Source organism: Antedon bifida, chromosome 6, assembly GCF_963402885.1.
Source record: "Antedon bifida chromosome 6, ecAntBifi1.1, whole genome shotgun sequence".
Classification (NCBI taxonomy): domain Eukaryota; kingdom Metazoa; phylum Echinodermata; class Crinoidea; order Comatulida; family Antedonidae; genus Antedon; species Antedon bifida.
The window spans coordinates 10,461,122-10,479,548 of NC_136231.1; the positions used below are offsets into that span (position 1 = coordinate 10,461,122).

At 34.8% G+C, this 18,427-nt stretch overlaps 2 protein-coding genes across 6 annotated transcripts in view; one reads left to right on the forward strand and one right to left on the reverse strand.

Annotated features, from left to right (window-relative positions):
* Positions 1-18,065, forward strand: part of LOC144845546 (zinc finger protein basonuclin-1-like) — a 71,039-nt gene extending 52,974 nt beyond the window's left edge. For 3 of the 4 annotated variants that reach the window (XM_078702952.1, XM_078702954.1, XM_078702955.1), the window contains 4 exons: positions 2,936-2,992; positions 15,560-15,778; positions 16,104-16,170; positions 16,876-18,065. In XM_078702952.1, coding sequence (XP_078559078.1) covers positions 2,936-2,992; positions 15,560-15,778; positions 16,104-16,170; positions 16,876-16,978 — 446 coding nt within the window. In that variant the 3' untranslated portion in view covers positions 16,979-18,065. Of the gene's footprint in view, positions 1-2,935; positions 2,993-6,512; positions 7,029-15,559; positions 15,779-16,103; positions 16,171-16,875 lie in introns of those variants that run through there. The other variant, XM_078702953.1, reaches the window with a different exon arrangement.
* Positions 6,885-12,075, reverse strand: LOC144845554 (NAD-capped RNA hydrolase NUDT12-like). 2 transcript variants are annotated; one of them, XM_078702967.1, is made up of 5 exons: positions 11,946-12,075; positions 9,909-10,125; positions 8,917-9,566; positions 8,505-8,666; positions 6,885-7,401 (listed from the first exon to the last, which is right to left on the reverse strand). In XM_078702967.1, the coding sequence occupies exons 2-5, from the start codon at positions 10,094-10,096 to the stop codon at positions 7,082-7,084; spliced, it is 1,320 nt and encodes a 439-aa protein (XP_078559093.1). In that variant the 5' UTR covers positions 10,097-10,125; positions 11,946-12,075; the 3' UTR covers positions 6,885-7,081. The 2 variants fall into 2 exon arrangements, with proteins under 2 accessions (XP_078559093.1, XP_078559094.1); XM_078702968.1 differs by lacking the exon at positions 11,946-12,075 and adding an exon at positions 11,728-11,871.
* Positions 18,066-18,427: the final 362 nt, after the last annotated feature.

Here is an 18,427-nt window from a genome sequence, read left to right on the forward strand (position 1 = left end):
AATTGAATAAGTACTGTAGGTGTGTTATAAAATTCGATGAAAAATTGACTTCTCTATTTTAAACTCCACCTCGGTAAAAATAGAGCAGTCATTGAAATATTATCACCATCCAACTCATAAACATTATTATATAACACCTAAATAAATTCCTGTCATTTGATTGGACGATTGTGGGTCACATGCCGTGCAATAGTATGCACTATTAAACAATCATTTAATAGTACTTTTTAAACATTTTTGTGTACGAAAAAAAAACGTTTCGCGGATGAAAACAAATCTGGTGTACAAATTACTGTGAAATACAACAGCGCCACCTGTTGTCCTGCATCTGTTGTTTGTAAACACCACCGCGAGATATGCAACAGCTCGATTTGGAGATATATATGTACTAATTTCATTCAAAAAGGCATTTAAATTAGCTTAAATTGTTTTTAGGATTTTGCTTAATTAATGGGGACATCCCTACAAGACTCGTGGAATCGTTGGAAAAACCATAATAAGCCTAGATAAGTTCCAATTGTCTGTTGAAGTTTTGCCTTTCAGCCAAGCTAGTACTACTAGGTCTAGCCTAGCTAGTATTAGGCTAGGCCTAGCCTAGGCGTTTTAGCCTTGCTAGGCCTAGGTTTGTTTGGTCGTGTGTTTATAAAATCCATATAAATATAACATTTAATATAATATTAAAAACCAAATGCTATTGTTTTAATCATTGTGAATGAAATGTAGGCCTCTTGGCTGGGCTACCTTTTATTTGATTCAAATGACAGGAATCTATTTAGATGTTATATAAAACAAATAATGAATGTTTTATATTCGTGTAATGCTACAAATAATGGCATTTGGTGAATGATGAAAGGTTAAATATCAACTCGGCGTTGCCTCGTTGATATATAACCTTTCATCATTCACCTCATGCCATTATTTGTACCATTACACTCATATACATTCATTATTTGTATAATATTATTTGTATACTATTATTCTACTTTTTATAATACAGACATTTTTGTTATGGAAATGATATTGTCTGATTGTACTTTTGTTTAATTGTGCCACCAAATGAATCTAGCATTTTGTGAAATTAGAATCCATACATGAATATTCATGATGTGACGGAAAACCCTGGATAAGGTTTTCACGTGGTAATCGAAAATGATCTCTCGCCGCGCTGCTAGGGTAGCTGTTGCAAAAACTCACCTATCATGTAGCCGCACCTACGTACATATAGTATTAAAAATTGAGTGTAAAAGAAAGAAGAATTTGACACTAAAATGACATACATGTTTCATATAAATGTTATAATATAATATAGGCCTATTGCTTATGTTTCTGAAATACTTATTTTGTTGACATCCAAAAATGTACATATTAAATGAATTAATTAAAATTCACACTTATCCTTAGAATCAATTGTGATTATACAGTTTAATTATATCATAGCTAGGCCTACATTTAACGGATTCTGCCAAAAAAGGAAAAACAATTAATTCAGCAATGCGACAACATAAGGCTAGGCCTATAGCTATCGTACGATGTTCATACGCTACCGCTCTTTACCAGCTAGGCCTACAAATCTAAGCTGGCCTAGAAACGTCTATTTTGACGCGAGCTACTTAGGTAGTGCATTGTTTTTCTCTTTTTATCATTATTAAGACAAATGTTTTTAAAGTTATATATATGCATTATTTTTACAAAACGTCAACAATTGCAGGTCTAGTATCTTTAACAACATGGAGAGAAAAAGAGTAACTCCGATCTGCACTGCGAACATGCATCAGACCATGAGGTATAAAATAATTAGACAGTGTGTTTTGCAAGTATGACATCATGAATATTCATGATATATGCACGCCTTCTATAGTTTATGCCTTAACCTAATAGGAAAAAATAAAAATATCATCTAAATATTATTCATTAAAAAGTCTTCTTAGACAGTTATTCCTGTGTAAAAAATGTGACAAAATATTTAATATTATTAATTATCTATATATTTGCTACTAAATTTGTGTATTTTGCGTATCTCCTCCAAAACCACTGAACGGTACGTACTCACATTTGGCACACTGATGTTTATTGATGGGCCGCACACTCTAGGCTATGTCACTTTCCTGAATTTTAAGGATGAACACTAAAAAAAGACAAAAAATAGCAGTAATTTGACGTCTCAGCGACTATGTTACGTTACTGTATAAACTACGCAACCTCCTCTGTTGTGTACCGACATGGCCGGATCTACAAATACCATGCCGGTTTGCCAAAAAAAACAGTCTTTAGTCAACCGTATCAAATGATCGCGTCTTTGAAGTTTTAATTAATTACACCGATTCTTTGAACAGAAAGATTTTCGTAAATCATGGTTTGGCTCAGTGAGTAAAACGCTGTGGCCATTGATATGAAGTTCGAATCAAGTTCGAATCCGCCACGTGTAATTATTGAGTATCACCGCTAAGCTAAAAATCAAAACTAGACCACAATTTAATTACAAAACTAGCAAAAAAGATACGTAACCTTACACAAATAAAATTGCAAAATATAAAAGACCATGAAATAAAAAATAAATGAACAAAAAAAACACACACACAGATAAAACGAATCCAAATGGGTGTCATGTTCTGCTAAATATCAAATATCAACAATTTGTTTTTATTTTAATAATTTTTCGAAGTACTTTTATCAGAGTTCGCTTTTATTATGCTTGCCCATGCAAAGTATAACCACATATTAAGGCAGAAAAAGACCGTGCGGGTTACTGCTAGTTATTTATTAATTTTTTTTATCAATTCGCTCTGTTTGCACTTTTCGCGTTCCATACTTTATTAGAGGCCGAATTGACATGAGGCCGCTTTGACTTGAGGCCGCTTTGACTGAATTCCTGGCACTTTACCTTGCAGACATACAAAAATACTAATTTGCAATACAATTATTTTACTATCCCCAGTTGGTAAAAAACGTCGATTTGAATTGGATGTCTTTAGCAAGTGCTGCAAGTTAAAAGGTAAGTGCCTAAAGAATTACCTTACATTATTATTCTGTTGGTAGGAGAGGGAATTACCTATATAAGATATAAGGGGTTAAAAGTCATAACCAATTACAGAAGTGTATCAAAACCAATCTAAGAACAGTATTGCTGTAACTATGTTTTGTCCTATGATTAGAGGTCATAGCACAAAGTTGGTACATAGAACAATTCTGTGGACAATATATAGTGGCTATTTTGTATGGAACGCCTCCTCTGCCTTCAGTTCACATTTGTCATGCAGTACACACCAAACATCATGCAGTACACACCAATCGTCATGCAGTACACACCAAACATCATGCAGTACACACCAAACGTCATGCAGTACACACCAATCGTCATGCAGTACACACCAATGGTCATGCAGTACACACCAATGGTCATGCAGTACACACCAATGGTCATGCAGTACACACCAATCATCATGCAGTCAAATATTGCGTAATTTATACCGCCACCTATCGACAAAATCGAATATCACGTGACGTTTATTAGACGGCTGTAAAACTAGGCTATTCAAACATTATACTACAGCAACTCACGCTGTCTACTACTACACCGTGGGAATTTTTGACATGCTCAAAATGACAAGAAACGCATTAAAAGTTGATTAGAAATTAATTTTGCGCATTTTGAAATTTTAAATGCGCGTGCGCGCGTAACTTCTTGTGAAACATGCCATTTTTAATCCGTAGAAAGTTTGCCCCTGATATGACTTAAATTTTGTCAAAGTGTCAATACTAAATGACTTTTGGTTTTTAATCTATGATCAATCATTGAAATTCATAAAATTGCGCGTAAGTCACGTTGCGCAACTATGACGTCATTCAAAAATAGGAGGTGCACAACTTCACGTAAATGCCCATATGTTGTCAAAGTTATGAAATGTTATGTTTACACATTTTAGAGAAACGCGATCCACAAAAAGGAAGGATGGAAAGAAGCATAATACAGAAAAAAAATATTGATCTCATACAATAACAAGGAGTTATCCGCTCTACCAAGTGGATAACTAATAAATCTTGGAATCTATAAGACGTAAAGCACGTGCGGTGTAGTAGTAGACAGTGTGAGTTGCTGTAGTATAAAGTTTGTATATAGCCTTAGTTTTACAGCCGTCTAATAAACGTCACATGATATTCGATTTTGTCGATAGGTGGCGGTATAAATTACGCAATATTTGACTGCATGACGATTGGTGTGTACTGCATGACGATTGGTGTGTACTGCATGACCATTGGTGTGTACTGCATGACCATTGGTGTGTACTGCATGACCATTGGTGTGTACTGCATGACGATTGGTGTGTACTGCATGATGTTTGGTGTGTACTGCATGACAATTGGTGTGTACTGCATGACGATTGGTGTGTACTGCATGACCATTGTGAACTGAAGGCAGAGGAGGCGTTGCATAATTTTGAATATAAAATGAGGTTATGCAATATATAAGAATTTTTTTTTTCAATTTCGTACAAAATTTCTGAAAAATCTTTATTTTTGAGAATTATTTTTTTTGAAAACTATAATTTTTATAGAACAGAGGATTGTACAGTTTATAAGATATGATATTCTTTTCAGACATCCAAGCAAAATATCATATAACTTGCTTTTGCTCTGCATGTTTTATGGAAGCTGAATTGTATGTGTCACACTTGCATTCAATCAGAATACAAATACAGTACTGTATATCTTATAAACCTAGCTTGCTCTTTTTGAAAAATCCTACTGTCTACATACAGTGGCGTAATGCAGAGGCCTTAGGAACCATAAGTGAACCTCCAACGCTCAAGCGTTTTTAGCCCTTTTTTGACATATTTTGATGCCTGTTTTTCCTCTGGGACCTGCTCGGGGGGCCCCTGTAAGCTCTGGTGTAGCCAATAAGCGCTCATAGCTGTTACGCCACTGTCTACATAGTGCATTCTAGTTCCTGTAATACGTACTCCTCATTTTGGACAAAGCTTTCAATTGTAAGCCTGAAGGACCAACCAACTCCGTTTCAACTAGAGCCCTTGTAATTTCATTTCATTTATTTCGTCAATTTAAAAACATAACACAACACAAATAAACACATGCACATGATGGTAGGCATACACTTAAGCTCACTCGTATCAAGCCTCAAGCAATTCATTGCATGTCACTGAACGACTATATCAAAATGCTTTGAAAAGATTGCTCATAATTAACTCTTAAAACGTACGATGAGGATAAAAAAATACAGTACAGCATACAGTAACTTACTCAGTATATGATAAAACCTGTGACGTATATTATGTTGACGAAATGACAGAACTGCTAAACACTCAATGTTCCCTGTTGAGTATCAGCAACCCAACTTTCTCCAAACTATATTCACTTGTGTCTTGGTTTGGCCTTACCCTTCAGACATGCATCGCATTGCAATTAGTTAAGACGTATTTTTTAATGGTAATTACTTGCGTTTTACTACTGTATACCACCGTATACACTATATTCGTGCTTTTATCGACAGATAAGAAACCACTCGGCCAACAGGGGTCTTTAGGTGAATACTGTACTATAAACCAACCACAATGCAAGGGCTTAATAGAGGAATACTAATTGAAAACAATAGATTTGTTGTTGTATATTGTGTCTTTATTCATACAAATTACAAAAATGATGATATAATAAAATGCAAAAGATGTCATATTTTTATAAAATCAGATTAGAATAGTAGTCGCATACACAGTAGAAAAACACTGATCAAACATTAAATATTTTTTAAAATAAAATTATTAATCACAATTTACAAATATATATTTATATAGACCAATTTTCATTATGTTTAAATCATTCAGTATTTGCGATAGGTCCACAAAGTCCACATTTCCATTCTTTCCTAATGCTTTTCGCACCGCGGCTTTAGCCAGCTAAAACACCAGAGGATATCAATATCAATAAGAAACTGTATCAATATGAAAGCTATTTATTTATCTAAGGCTGACAGTTTTAATATTCTGTAAACTCGACTAATTGATAGGTCCAAGCTGCTGGACCCAAAAAACGTCTGGGAAAAGAGAGTCTATGAGGTTGAACGATTTTGGATTCTCGTACTTTGATTGGTTGACGCATATTAACAGACTCCGGAATAATTTTATCATGTGTGATGTTGTCTCTGAGGATCGGACTGCATGTCCTGACATGTCTAACATACGTCAGGAAAATAATGTATTGAAATTCTTTGAATGAGGTTTAATAAACATATATATCATATTTGATTGAATTTTACAATGTTGATATACAAATTATATTAATAAAAACCTTAATTTTTAAAGTTCATACAATTGCCTACTGAGGGCACAATTTATTTACTTTGGCTAAAAACGATTATTTTTGGCCGTGTTTTGGACCCTATATTTCGAAAACTAAGTCAGATTTTAATATTGATACAAAATATTAACAGGCAATGTATGCTATTAACTTCTAATGTTGCATCGTTATCCTATCATATTTATCTAAATTTATTTAAATTTCAGGTCATTTGTCGTTTGTTTCTGCAGTCAGATTTGACCCAAGTGGTGATTTTTTAATCTCGGTTGGATGGGATGGACAGATTCTTTTTTGGAACACCGCAGACATTGATGATGTCATTAGTTATGGGGCAGGTGATATAAGCACAGTAGAATGTTCAACTGGATTCATGATTGGCCAACAGAAATTTTCTAATTTCCCATCAGATGGAATGAATTTCATGCCATTTTTGTTGTCGTTAGTTAAGCAAATTGTGTACATTTTTGCATATACAGATAGTGAAACTTTATGTTTAGTGGCATATCAGGCACCCAAGAAATACAGGTGAATCTGTACACGTGTGTTTTCGCTTCCTAATAATATTAGAGACATGAAAATCCTAAAAAGATGATTATGCTTTTATTTCAATTGGCAGATAAAAAGGGTGCTTGTCAACAGTAAGCAAGTCAAATGTAATTTTCCTATAGAAAGAATTATGTGAAAAATACTAATTAAATGAATTACTGATGAGTTTGTAACAAGGTAGTTAGTTCTTTAAAGCGTTGTACGTATACCATATCACACAGACTAGCAATTATAAATTTGAACTTGTACCCACAAAGGTCTTAATAAGCTGATATGCTATAGCCTGTTTTGGCGGTAAAGAAAATGCTGCTCCACTATTTAACCCATGTCCGGTTAAAATGTCCATAATCTCTTTCTTTGGAAACCAACGAGCAGCTTCTAATTCATTTTGATCTACTTTAATATAATTGGATGTTGCATATGCTAAGCAGCCAATCATGAGCTGCATAGGCATAGGCCATGGTTGGCAGGTATGGTACTGAACTTTGTCAACTTTTATACCACTCTCTTCCATCACCTCACGACGGACAGCATCTTCAATAGTTTCACCTTTAAAAGAAACAGTTGGAATGGTTTGAAATTTCAAGATATAACACTGCAGTAAAAGTGAAAACCCAACAAAACCATATTTTTCTGGTGTAATTATTATTGACCTTTAGATATTGACTTTAAACATATGGTGTTTTGGATAAACCATTGTATGTTTCTAAACATTTTTAGGCTATCAAGGAGAGAATCGAGAGCCGGGATCTAGCCATCAAGTGCCCATGGACATAGCAGGAGACTTTCAGTACTGTAGGACATATATTTGGGAACCATCTGCATTTAACACTAGCACCATGAGCAACACAGTGCCATGAGCATTGACAGTTGGAATGGCCTTACAGCTGAAGTTACAGAAATCATTTATTATTTCTTTTTGATAAAGAAATGTTTGTCAAAATATTTCTACCAGCTGTAATTTAACATTTTCACAATAGAAAACCAATTATCCCAGAAAATAGGAACATTTGTATTTATTCAATTATTAATGAATACTATTTCACTTCAGGGGCGGACGCAGGGGCGGAGCCCCAGTTGCCCGAGTAACACCCTTAATTTCATACTAAATGTTTTTTCTGCCACTTTTTAAAGTTAAGTTATATTTAGAACCCATTTCATCACATAATGACCATTAAATTAACAGACTGCAGTGTAAAATTAACCAGCAGTCAACAATGGCGCACACAATATAGCGGCGGTCAGCATATTTTTTTTGTAGATATGTTTCTGAACATGCTCAGAATGAATTTCTGACTGTTTGGATTGCTTGTGTTTTCTAAGAAGCTACGAAATGCCACTACACACTGTGTTCGTGAACAACTCCGTCACATGGGTCGTTGATTTGTCCATAATTACAGTATTAAATTTTGCCGGGGATTCTCCCATCATTTAAGCATTTCCATAGTAATCCTATTTATTTTCATTTCCCTACGTCCGTAATATTGGGCCGGGCCAAATTCCATTGGAATGGCGATAAAAAATGGTTAACGGTTGCTTAATACTACAGTATTGGTTGATTGAAACTCGGGTGTCATTTTTATTCCAGAATATACAATATTGATATACCAGTACATATTTAATTAAAGAAATAATATATGAAAGTGTCTAACCTGGTTCCATAAATCCAGCCAGACAAGAAAATAGTCCAGGAGGAAACGTCTTTTGCCTTCCTAGAAGACACTGTTGCTTGTCAGGAGATATGACGAGCATAATCACAACCGGGTCTAATCTGGGATAGCTAGTGTTATGAATGCCTTGTAAACTAATACAATCTGTTAAAAAAAATGATTGGACATAGAAATTAAAAAAAAAAACAGTTTTTTTAGCACTATCTTGCATTTCCTTGTTGAACCAAGCTTGCAAGGAAGACTAAGTTTAGATTTCAAGCCACCCAGAACATAGGTCCTACTGTACTATGAAGCAGTAACTGGTATTTCAGTAGTAGTATACAATTAAGTGTTAAAACAGACTGGGAATAATAGAAGAATAGAATTATGATAAAAAAGTGTGATGTAAATCTACCTTTATTTGCGCAAATTCTTTTATATCCAGCTTCTGCTATGTTTGTTACACTGCCACAGGTTGGACAGAACTTGTAGCGAAGATGCCACGTAAGCAGTGACTTGCATTGTGCAATCACACCTGCCTGAATTTCATCAAAGCCCATAATAGCATATTTATTTTTAGATGATAAAATCTCTGCTTTCTTAGAAAACTTTAACACCCTTTCCTCTTCAAGAGTTGATACATCCAGCGCAAACCATGCATTTCTTTCCCCATTTGTATTTGATAAATCCAAACACCCTAACCCAAGAAAAATATAAACCGGTTTGGGATCTCCCATAAGCAAAAATGAGATGTCCTTGTAAGAAATGGGGCATATTTCATATTTATTGTCTTGATACAAAACAAATGGGTTTAACTTATGAAATAGAATATACTTTGTTGATGCTTGATGGAGCTCTTTTTCTATCCACTCTTGGTTATCTCTCATTGCTGAACATCGATCCAAAGGATTTTTTCCAAAATAGGTGACAACTGTAGAAAGTTGACATGGTATATTTGAATTATTAGAATCACTAGTTATAAGGGTAACTATTGAGGAATGGTTCCAAAACTGAGCTATGTCAACAGCTGTTTGACCAGACTTGGTCATTAGGTCAACATCACATCTGAAAAACAAAAGAATGACAATATATTAAAATGATCTATACAGTATAATATTGAAACTTATGATGCAATGGACATTGTGTGATATCTATTTTAACAGTAACTTTGTTCAGAGTATTTTATATGGTTGCATTTGTATATTTCATCCAGGGCCCTTAATGATCAGTTTCTTCACTAGAACTGGATAGGCCACCCTCATTAAAGATTGTATTAAATAAAATCCATATGTACTGTAGGTATGGACCACTGAAGGTTAAACTATGCTCTATACTATATTACTAGGTGAATTTAAACAAGAATTTAAATAAAAAACAGAATCTTAAAAAGAAACTACTATTACATACCCTTTTTTGATAAGAGCATCAGCCACATTTACTCTTCCATTTCTAGCAGCAAACATTAGCGCTGTCCATCCCTGATCATTCTGTGCATTAATAACGGACTTTTGTTTACTGGACTCAATGATCATCAACACTAAATCCAGCTGGCCTTTACTTGCACTATCATGAAGCTCATCTATCATTTTACCCATTGCAGACCCACTAGGTTCAAGTTGTATACCTTGAAATAAAATGTGATATGCTGAACAGTATGTATGGGGTAAAATAGGTTGAGATATAGCTACTAGATATAGTTTACTACTTTTATTCTAGAATAGACTAAAACTCATCTAAAATGTCCATTGGAAAAAAAAATTGTATTTATTCAATGATTAATGAATACTATTTATAATCACTGGAGAGGCGGACGCAGGGCTGTTGCCCCAGTTGCCCGGGCAACACCCTTAATTTCATACTAAATGTTTTTTCTGCCACTAAATTAAAATTTAAATCCCATTTCATCACATATAATAACCATTAACGTTATAAGTCCAGGGTTCGAAGAGCCTATATGTAAATTGACAGGCTGCAGCGTAGAATTAACCAGCAGTCAACAATACCGTGCACAATTTAGTTTTTGTAGATATGTTTCTGAACATGCTCAGATTGAATTTCTGACTGTTTGGATTGCTTGTGTGCATCATGAGAAGCAATGAAATGCCACTACACACTGTGTTCGTGGACAACTCCGTCATATGGGTCGTTGATTTGTCCATAATTATTGCATTTTGCTGGGGATCCTCCAATCATTTAAGCATTTCCATCGTAACCCTATTTATTTTTATTTCCCTACGTCTGTAATATTGGGCCGGGCCGAATTTCCATGGTAATGACGGATGTTCCTAAGATAAGATAACTTTTATTGATCCTCAAAAAGGAAATTCATTGCTCGTCAAAAAAAGAAAACACAATAACTTTGAAATAACAGTGTTTAATTGCTTCTTTCTGCAAATTTCGATCATATTTTTTTTCCTAGTGTGGTTTATGCAGCGCGTTGCAAAATCGTTTTATGTCACCGTCGATGCATATCCTTCTAATTTCATTCTTTAATCCATGGTTTGACAATGCAAAGTATATGATTCTGCATGTAACTGCAGCTGTAATTTTCTAAAAAAAAACAACTTCAAAGAGAATAATTAATTAAGCAGCTAATAGTATTTGGAACATTTTCATACAAAAAGTCTGTAGCATATAGAACCCATGTCAGGATTTGACGGCATACTTTTTGTAGTTTTTTTTTATATATTGAAAAATTTGAGAAAAATATTTTATTTCAACCAATTTTTAAATAGTTCAGGCTAAACATGTTCAGACTGGAGTCTAGTCAGCAAATTGTTCTGTTGGCTAATTGGTTGTCGACGAAATAACCTGGTCAGCAAAATGGTTGGTGAAATGCCTGGTTGTCTGTTGCCGATATGTCATTTGTGCAAAAATGTCCTGTCAGCGAAAAGTCCTGTCGGCAAAATGTCTTTGTCGGACAAATGTCCAGTCGGCGAAAATGTCAGAGTACATACCTTACTAGCTAAATAGGCCTAAGTGTGCTAAATAAGCTAGCTACTACTACTACTACTACCAAGACTGTATTAGCTATAGATCCTAATAAGATTAATAGAATGGGTGGCCTAGTAGTATAACTTAGCCTAGGCCTACTCTTCTACTATACTATAAGTATACTGGTTTACTGACACGGCTATCTTATATCTTATAAAATAAAGACCAAAACTATATACAATAAAAAATGTTTTAGGTGATTTGGAAATACTAGTATATTACTAGATAGTACCGTATTATATGAAACCACTGCCTGGTGGGCAGTGGTGCTATAAAGTAGTAAAAGAATGTTTGAGGATCGTTTCAATTATATTCAGGACTGCCCTGGTATTTGGGCGACTTTGTATGGGGCGACTTGACTGGATTCCACCAATTGCTCAGCTGCCTGGCTCTCTCCTCCCCATAGAACCAGGGATCTTCTTAAAAAAGTGCCGGTTCGTAAAGAGATACCCGTTGTAGTTGCCCAATTCGGGAAATGTGTAGCTTATTTTGTTCTTCAATTGTTCAGAAAATACCCAGGTCTGTCAAAAATATATCAAAAGGTAGTTTTATAATTAATTTATTTATGCTTGAAGAAGGTGTGCGTAGGTGTACACGTGGAGCAGGGAGGAGAGTAAACAAGTGGGTACTACTACTATGGTACGCCAGGACGGACAACTCAAAGAGGCCGTGAACATACAAAATACAATATTTCAACAATGGTTTTCAATCTGACATTATGTACAGTATTATAAGTAAAATGAAGTTTATGTTAAAAAAACGATTGTATATGCTGTGTTCTCTCGGAACAGTGAGTGTGGTACGCACAAAGTAGGTGGCATAAATTCATCAACAAAACATAAAACCAAAGTACAGTTTGTAGTCATGGAGAAATAAGTTACAATTTGGCAAATGAGCTGAAGTCAGAAAAGCATGCATGTAAACGGTGTCTGGAGGTAATTGTGTGAACAACTTGTTTTAATTAATGACTTGCCTCTTTATAGAGAGCAACCAATAATAAAAACTGTCCCGGCCCCTGATGTACAATTACCGTCCTCGTAAATATTACAGATATTGTTATTGGTCAGCTCCATGAACGGATCCGCACTATTTGAAGGGTGTTACGAAAAAGAGACCACCTTGAAAATAGAGACCCGAAAAACCCCACTAAAACTTTTCTCAATATGTATTCTGTTTTATAGGATCAATCTTTAAACTTATGATGACCTCGATTTGTTTGTGCGCTTTGGCGTGCCATATCCGACTACGAAAGATCGTTGTTGTCCAATCATCGATTGCCATCCAGTCACACAAATCTAGCAGCAGCGGAGCAGCTTGTTTTTTTGCAACCATAAAAATAAAATAAAGGCTAGCGTATCACTGTTTATTTTGCATCAATATGGGTTAGTTTTTCTTAAGTTGTTTTGTGTAATATATAATACCATTAGTATGATAATAGCCTAGCACTAGGCCTAGATTAAATCCCGTCTAAAATAGAGACTAGGAAGAAGCAAGGCTAGAAAATGGAAATCCGCTAGAAAGAAGTAGGAACTAGCCTAGCCTAGGCCCTAGCCAAGGCCTGGTGGTGTAGTGTGTGTAGCCTCTAGGGTAAGCCTTAGTAGGCTACTCATAGGCATAGTATGTATAGTATTAGTAATAGGCTTGTAGTAGGGGATCTAGGTCTAGGAGTTTAAAAGGTGTGTGACCAAAACGGCTGCCGACTGTCTGTAACGGCTGACACCAAATTATGTAATGTTTATTAATGATGATGATATTTAAATTACGTTATTTATGGCTAAAGATACGGTACCGTATCCATACATCTAAAAACTAAAGGTACGGTAATTACGCTATGTAAGATAGATGTTAATCCAATAGGTTATGGCAATGTTTTTCAGCAAGCCAGCTGTGTGGCTTAGTGGGCTTGTGATGAGGCTATGGCTTAAGGGGTTGGAGGTTCGACTTTTTCTATTGTCAAAAATTTCCTTTATTTTCCTCAATTTTTGTGTCACGCAACCGCGATAACAGTTATGTTGTAACTTGGACAGCAGATGCACGTATATATGTAGTTGTGCAACAAACTTTGGTTTAATGAAAATATGGTCATGTAGCGTAACTACGCATGATTTTCTGAAATTCTTAAATATACCTGTAAATTCAAAACTAACAGCCTTTGTCAAATGAAACTTGGACACACGGATGTATCATCATCAGAAAAATTTTGAACATTGGTATTTTCACGCTCACACGCGCTTTTACGTACTTAGTTCGTACGCAGCTTAGACAGACCGTTTTGGACTTGATTGTTGATTCTGTATACCTTTTATGAAGTTCCTTTAATTTTTGATGAATTATGAATGTAAAATAATGACACACAAGCACGTCAAACTTTAAAAATCGTGCGCCCAAAAAGTGGTTAGTTTTATGCAAAATTGTGTAAAAATATGCCTATTTTGAATCGATTATAGCTCTCCAGGATGGCTGGTGACCCCCTATTCTTTTCACTTATTATAAAGGGTAATGAGTTGTATTGTATATGAATTCATGTGAAATTTAGACCGTAAGTATGTTATGACGTCATCTGAATTTTAAAAATTGGATTTCTATCTCTTTCGGCACAGTTTGTCACATTCAATAGAGCGCATATTACGTAAAAGTTATCAATTTTCTGCCAATTTTCAATAATAATGTTATTCTTCTTCAGACACATGAACTTGAAAATGTCATCAAAAACAATTAAATAAACGTGGGAGGTGTAAAATAAAAACTAACCGTCAACTAAACCGTTTACAATGCCAATACAGTCAACTGTTGACGCTTGTTGAATTTGATCGATGCTATGCTGTTTGTACAATCGTTGTGGTGCAGCTTACTGTAGGCTAAGCCTACTAGAATAGCATTTGTATGTTACGATGCGTTGCACGATAGCCTAACCCGTCACCGTGACGAGTTCAAATCTAGTTTTTTAGTTTTTAATTTAGGAGAGATCATTTAGAGTGTTAGGTTTTAATATTTAGGAACAAGTTTTATATTTAGGAATGAGTTTTATATTTAGGTACAAGTTTTAGGAACATGCAATTTTACCGTACCTTTAGCAAACGGAAGCGCCCTCTATAATTACCGTACCTTTAGTTTTTAGAGGTATGGATATGGTACCGTGTATCTTTAGCCATGGCGATATTATTAATAGTATAGGCCTAGGGCGCTAACTGCAGTTTGGCACCTAACTAAATCTGGGCATAAGACATCCCGGTGGTGAACAGACGATCGGGGCCAAGGACAATCAAGGTCACGGAGGATCGGGGCCACGGACGATCCGGGCCATCATAGAGACGATCGGGGCCATTTTTTTATGTGCTCGATTGTCTATACGTTTGACCTGATCGTCTTAGGCGTTGGGCCTGATAGCCAAGTGTATCGTTTGTAAATCCGTTCCATTATATTATATAGTTTATAATTGAGTTCTCGGCAAACAAAGTTTATGTTTATAATATTTTTTTAATGGTAGCCATTACGTGCGATTAAAAAAGATATGATAGAAAATTAGATTAATAAGGTTTTTATAATGAGCCCGATTATCTAATTATATTGGGCCCAAACGTCCTTAAAAAAGCCTGATTGTCTGTCAATTTTCACGGTCACTCACCACCGCTGCGGTGCGGGTGAATGTTTCAAAATTGGGTAAGCTCGAGAGAGTGTGGTGCGAAAGTGCATTTAGTACCACACTAGACTAGTTCCCTTTCGCACCTGTCTTTTATTTCGACTCTAAATTTGTTAAAAAGTAACTTGTGGAATGCGTATATTTTTAGACAGTTCTATGGTGTGATATTCATTTTAAGTTGCTTAACAGGTGCGAAACAGAACTAGCGCCCTCTAGCCTAGGTAGGCCTACATTTTATATGATATAATCAAAGAATAAATTAAATGTTATTTCTTAGGCAAAAACAAATATTTGTAAAATTAAAATGATTGAGTGAGATATGAAAAATATTGAGGTTTACATGTAGGTGTGTGTGGCCAAGACTTGTAAATTATAATATACTGTAAAATGTTAACTAATGATTTCTTTTTAATTTCAAATTCAGCTGTATCATCTGGTCCATCTGCTGTGATTTCATCTCTATTGATGATGCTTTTGTTTGCTGGTATGCAAATGTTCAAAGTACAACTTGCTTCATCTGAGCTTATGACGATTCTTGGAGGTTTTCTGGGATCTCTGCTTTTTATTCTCAGCCTAACAGCTATGAACAATTTAGAAAATGCACTTTTTAGTAAAGGCTTTCAAGCAAAAATATTTCCAGAAGGTAGGCTATTTTATAATTCCATATATTTTTATTGGAAAAAATTAATTTTGTTAATTGGAAGTTTAATCATTGATAAAATACTGTGATGTGTCCATACTGTATATGGACACGGTAATTTCATATCACTACCATATTTGGGCACATCACACTTTTTTGTCAAACTAGTTTGATAGTGTACAGCTTATTAGTCTATTCTGAGAGAAGCTTTTCCTTAGCTTTTTAAAAATTGTTTTCTTTGTAATTTTACAACCATACAGGGATGTTTACTTTTAGGAAGTTGGAAACTTCTGAAACATATTAATTGGTTTGAAATTTGTTTTTACAGTTGTCATGTGTCTTGTAGGATCATGTTTAGCTTCTGGCCTTATTCATAGAGTCTGCATAACAACATGGTACAGTAGCATTTTCTGTCATCATCTCTTATCGTCTTATATAAATTATGAGTCAAAATTAATATGCTTTGTTTGTGTCGTGATAAAGCCTCAACATTAATGGTTACATTTGATCAATGTAACCAGTCTTTTTTAATACAGTCGACTCCGCCTAAGTCGAATCTAATGGGACTGGTATAAAAATTTGAGTTATGAAAACTTTGACTTACAGATTTGTAAAAAAAATGCTAGGCTTAGGTTCACACACTAGCCTCGCTACGGCTAGATAAGCTTCGTGAATACGTATCGCGCGCGACCCACATGATGGGCCTTCTTGAATTGAGTTTGTTACTTAGCTAGCTAGGCCTAATAAATGCTAAGCCATAACAATAATAAGAAAATGTATAAGAAATACATTTCGGTTCTTATTCGAAATCGGCATCCATTGTTTATTGTTATTTGTCTAGAACAAAATGGGTACCCACAAAACAACTCACAGAGTACTGTACAATATATACTAACGCGAGTTATACAGTAGGACGAACCTGTCCCACATTATCACCTCTGTCGTTTGTTTATCGAATTACGTACGTTCCCCTATGCCCTAGCTTTCTGTATTTTATATTGAGTTCCTCTAAGCACTTGAACCAGACATCTCATTCTATTGTATTTATATCTGCATGAATTTTTTTACATTCAAATGTTTAACTTCATTTTTTTTTTCAGTTTCATATTTTCATTAGTGGAGTTGTATTACATTAACAAGGTTTCTGCTACAAAGTACACTGCTCCAGTTACTACACAGACAACTGGCAAGAAGAGACGGTAACTTCTACTGTAGGTCAAAGTGTATGTTCAAGACATAAGAGCAGAAGTATCATTTTCACACTGTACACTAAGCTGGTTACTGACATCAAACAACAATATTAATTCAACTCATCCAGCTATGGAAAATTTTCAAAATTTTTACTTGATTTGCATTATATAAATGAAGTTCAGGTATTACATTCTGAACATTCTTTTGTTATTTCATACTTTTTACAAAATCAAATAACAGACAAAGGATAATAAAATCAACAAACTGGACATAAGTTTGTATATAAATAAGGTCAGAATTCCAATAATTTAAAACAGTTTTGTTTTGTTTTTCGTTTTATTTAGAACCATGTATTATCTATTATAAGGGGAACATTTTAAAACATTAATTATCTTGATTATTCAAAATGTGTCCCTCAAACCATTAATAAAAATCAAACAATAATAATGGTTTTGCTTGAAAAACCATTGACAATGGATTGAATAATGCCCTTCTGGTTGATTTTTTTTTTTTAAACTGTAGCGCCTAAATATTTTTTTTTCTGATCCCGACTTCACATCGACTGTTACCCTGTTATTATATGCGCTAGGCAAATTTGAGCACTTGTCCAGTGGCATTTTGGCGTTCACTCTCGACATGAGTACTAGTGGACGTATGACACTGCAAACGTTTACAAAAATTATGGCGGAGAATGATCTTGCGATGATTTTCTGAGAATGTAGTAAAATTATATTTGCAAACTGAATTATTGTTTTTTATTGGTTATTTAAAAATACAAGTTATGGCCTGCCTTCGTTCAGAAAATTAAGGATCTAGGCCTGTGTACAACACCGGCCCTGCAAGGCGGAATAGCTCCACGGATGCGCGCTACTAGAGATTACAAGGTCAGATGATCCCAAGGTCATTATATCATACGTTCCCTGTCGAAGGGTAACAGTCAACTACGACCCATGTGGACGTGGACTTCGTTTATGTTCACTCAAATCTAAAAGTCCCTTTTAAAACAAGGAATGTTATTTACTGATTGGTCACAAGTATGTAAATCAATATTTTTTGCTTATAAATTCATTATTAAATTTTGACAATAAAATATCTGCTTACTGTACTGATTTATTTCACATTTGTCAAAATGTCTCTCTCGCACCTTGTCATGAACGACAATGTCAATAGTTTTATATTCATCTGAATGATGGATGAAACTATAAGCCAGGACTGTTTAAAGCACCTTAATTAATTACATTTTGCATTACGTTTTATGTAATTTATTATTACATATTATTTATTATTATTATTTTTTAGATACTGAGTATTTGCGCCACAGGAGGAATTTTTGTTAAATGACGCTCGCACGTAAAATTCACAATAACTAGAAATGACACTCTATATCGGGCTACACAGTAGCAAACAGATCATATCACGCCTGTTTTTACTGCCGGTAAAACAAAAGTGAAAAATAACATA